Genomic DNA, 3,630 nt, shown 5'->3' with positions numbered 1-3,630 from the left:
GGTTATTTCCTCCCCTTGGGGGGGTGGGGAGGGAGGTAATGCATACTGTGTGACTCGTTTTCCTTCCCTTGGCTATGAGTGAGGAAATCATTGAACTAGAAGTAACTATCCCAAAAAAGCCCACCCACTCAGCAGAGCCCCCCTGGTGGTATAAAGGCTGGGCAGGCCCCTATGCTACCAACCCCCCCCCCCACACACACACAAACATAAAAACACACACTAGATTGGTACAGGGGTTTGCAGTACCACTTTATTTCCAATAGCTGACATTGCCCAGGGCTAGTGGAAGGTAAGAGTTAGAACCGTGGTGGCATTTGACCGGTACAGCTGAGCTGGAGTGGGGAACAGACTTGGGCGCTGATCCTGGGAAGGGGGTATAAGGCGGCTGTGGAAATGTCCATGGAGAAGGTCTCTCTCCCATCCCCAAGACCACCGCAGCTTCTATTCCCTCTTGGTATCCAAAGGGACAAGGTGGAGGCCAGAGTCTTTTAGCTTACCAGGACCCAGGTGAGGGGAAAGAGGCAGTGGGGAGCCCTCAGCAGGACCAGACAGGAGACCATGGCTTGGGTCCCAAAACTGAGCAGGAACCCAGAATCACGTGTAGTTACAGGATGACGCATGGAGGACGGCTGTTGGTGATCTTTTCTAGGGGTTCTCCGTTACTGGCTCTTCGGATGGCCTCAATGAGCTAGAGGGCAGAGGTGGAATGGAATGATCCATTGCAGGGGAAGGGTGAACCGGGGCCTCCTGACATTATAAATACTCACATCTTTCTCATAAGGGAAGCCCCCATTTTCCAGCTTGGAGAACACCAGCTGTCCATTGATTTCGATCTCAAAGGCACCTGGTATTAAAAGAATGAACTGTATGCTGACAACAGGCATGTAAGGAGAGGCTCTCACACTCCTTGGACTCTTCGCAGGCTCCTTTCTGTCTCCACCGACCCCACGAGAGACTAGTTCTCTGAGCCATTTCCCAAACCCGGCTCAAGCCAAAGGAACCCCAGGGAGGAGTTACCTGTGTGTCCTCTGAACTCTGGGTTCATAATTCAAAGAAGCGCTCCCTCCCCTCCAACCCTACACTTCTGCAGTCTCACCCATTTTTCCCTACAGGTTTCCTCTGTGTCCGCCGCCCTCACCTTTGGAAGGGGCCTCGAGTTGGTCGGACGTTTTACTCTGTGCCAGACACTGCTGGACACTATATAACACAGCCAGTTCCAGGGCTAGAAAGTGGGAGAGTTGAGATTTAGAACACTGACTCAGCAGGTGTTCTGCGGGCCTCACCTGTGCCCCCCAGGCGCGACTCGATCTCAATGCCGGGGTACTGCTCCTTCACGGCACTCGCCAGCTCCAGGTAGGTCGCCTCAAAACCGCAGGGTTCACTAGGGACAAGATGCTTGGGCTCTGCCTGGGTTTCGGAGGAGGGGCCTCCCGTGGACCCACCCCCATTCGGTCGGGACACCCCACGGGCTGGAAACACTCACCAGTACTCCACCACGATGCGTACCCCACTACCCGGTTCAATTTCCCCGGGAGGGGGCGCTTCAGACGTCGGCCCCGGCTCCCCGCTCATTGCTCCCGACTCTGCTTCAGCAGCCGCTTCCGGGTGTGACGCGACGCCGCGAGCACGTGACGGGGCGGGGCCTCTGGGCGGAGCGGGCCGCGCGTTACGTCCGGGCGCCCCCTGCAGGCCGCGATTGCTGCTGCGTTTTGACCCTAACCCCAGTTTGAGGGCTGTGGGCTGGGTGGACTGGTCCTGATCACCTTACCCCGCCCGGGTTCTCAGAGCGCCGGACTTGCCCAGCATCTCGTGTCCGCTGGACGTCACGGCTACATACATATAATCTCATGAACTATCTTAGACTGCAAGTGCTTTACAGTTTACAAAAGGAAGAGAAAGTGATGGGGCAAGTGGATCCAGGGCCTGGGGTTGGCTGATGTTACGAGATGGTTGCTGTTTCTTGCTAACATGCTGATGGCGTTTTAAACCACCCCATAGTTCAACACTCCGGGGCTTCAGACTCAAGCTCCAAAGCTGTAGGCACAGTCGGGGACAGTGACTGCTTCTTCCCTGCAGTCTGGAAGCTAAGGCTTTGGGGCTTCCACTCCTTAGGCTCTACACTCACACCTGCCGGGTTCCTGCACCTCCCCCATCTCATCCTGGCCTGGGCTGGCATTGAACTCTGAAAATGGAGGCTGTTTTGCTGCCTTTTTTCTCTCAGGAGTCCTTGGGATATACCATAATATCCTAACAGGTCACCTACATTATTACCATCCCCTCAAATCATGAATTTTGGGGGGCTCCTGGGTGGCACAGTCAATTCAGCTACCAACTCTTGCTTTCCTCTCAGGTTGTGATCTCAGGGCCCTGATCTCAGGGTCTTGAGATGGAGCCCCGCAGCAGGACCCGTGCTCTGCGAGGAATCTGCTTAAGACTCTCTTTCTCTGCCCCTCCCCAACTAAAATAAAAAAAATAATTTAAAAAAAATGCAATTAAAAAAAATTCAGTGATTTCCAGAGTTGTGCCACCATCACTACAGTCAGTTCCGGAACCTTTCCATCAGTCTAGAAAGGTCCCTCCTGCTTGTTTACAGTCCAGCCTCCAGCTTCAACCCTGGGCAACCATTGGTCTGCTTTCGGTCTATAAATTTGCCTTTTCTGGACATTTTATATAAATGCTATAATATGTGGTCTTTCGCTTCTGGCTTTTTTCATTCATTCTAAACCTTTTGAGGTTCATCTACGCTGTAGCAATGGGGCTGTTTGCTCTCTTTGGTTGCTGAACAGTATCCCACTGTACAGTTATACCATCTTTTTTGCTGATCTATTCAATATCAGCTGACGGTCATTTGTGTTTCCAGTTCTTAGCTATTTTGGATAATGCTGCTATGAACGTTCATGTAAGTGTCTTTGTATGTTATGCGTGTTGTCATTTCTCTAGGAGTAGAATTGCTAGGTTGCATGGTAAGTTTATGTTTAACTTTTTGAGAAACGGCCAAACTGTTATTCAAAAATGTCTGTACCATTTTATATTCCCACCAGCAATATACAAGGATTTGTTTACCCATATCCCTGTCAACACTTATTGTCTGTCTCTGATTATAGCTATCCTGGTGGGTGTGAGGTGGTATATCATTGTGGTTTTAATTTGCATTTCTCTAATGACTAATGATGTTGAGCATCTTTTCGTATGCTTATTAGCCATCCATGGCCCTCATTTAGAAAAACATCTATTCAAATCTTTTGCCCATTTTTAAACATTTTTTTTTAAACATTTTCTTTATTAGGTGCCTGGGTGGCTCAGTTAGTTAAGCAACTGCCTTCGGTTCAGGTCATGATCCTGGAGTCCTGGGATGGAGTCCTGCATTAGGCTCCCTGCTCAGCAGGAAGTCTGCTTCTCCCTCTGATCCTGCCCCTTCTCATGCTCTCTCTCTCTCTCTCTCTCTCATTCTCTCTCTTTCAAATAAATAAGTAAAATCTTAAAATTTTTTTTTTCTTTATTTATTTGAGAGAGAAAGAGTGAGAGAGAGCATAAGAGTGGAGAAGCAGACTCCCCATGGAGCTGGGGGCCCAATGCAGGACTCGATCCAGGGAATCTGGGATCATGATGTGAGCTGAAGGCAGTCGCTTA

At 50.3% G+C, this 3,630-nt stretch overlaps 1 protein-coding gene across 1 annotated transcript; it reads right to left on the bottom strand.

Moving 5' to 3' along the window:
• Positions 1-228: 228 nt before the first annotated feature.
• MIEN1 (migration and invasion enhancer 1) lies at positions 229-1,633 on the bottom strand. Its single transcript, XM_004764640.3, has 4 exons — positions 1,484-1,633; positions 1,284-1,381; positions 768-844; positions 229-688 (listed from the first exon to the last, which is right to left on the bottom strand). The coding sequence occupies exons 1-4, from the start codon at positions 1,570-1,572 to the stop codon at positions 605-607; spliced, it is 348 nt and encodes a 115-aa protein (XP_004764697.1). The 5' UTR covers positions 1,573-1,633; the 3' UTR covers positions 229-604.
• Between the last annotated feature and the right edge of the window lie 1,997 nt (positions 1,634-3,630).

The sequence above is a fragment of the Mustela putorius genome, unplaced genomic scaffold, assembly GCF_011764305.1.
Source record: "Mustela putorius furo isolate JIRA1106 unplaced genomic scaffold, ASM1176430v1.1 tig00003962_pilon_pilon_pilon, whole genome shotgun sequence".
NCBI classification, from domain to species: Eukaryota; Metazoa; Chordata; class Mammalia; order Carnivora; family Mustelidae; genus Mustela; species Mustela putorius.
Note: the sequence above shows the minus strand (reverse complement) of the source record. Positions and strands in the feature narration are given on the sequence as shown.

What these genes read in the sequence shown, in the direction of transcription:
- MIEN1 (XM_004764640.3), bottom strand. Translation starts at nt 1,572, where the DNA reads ATGAGCGGGGAGCCGGGGCCGACGTCTGAAGCGCCCCCTCCCGGGGAA. An exon ending in CGCATCGTGGTGGAGTACTG is followed by an intron (nt 1,382 to 1,483) that starts GTGAGTGTTTCC and finishes TCTTGTCCCTAG; the next exon opens with TGAACCCTGCGGTTTTGAGG. An exon ending in GCTTCCCTTATGAGAAAGAT is followed by an intron (nt 689 to 767) that starts GTGAGTATTTAT and finishes TCTGCCCTCTAG; the next exon opens with CTCATTGAGGCCATCCGAAG.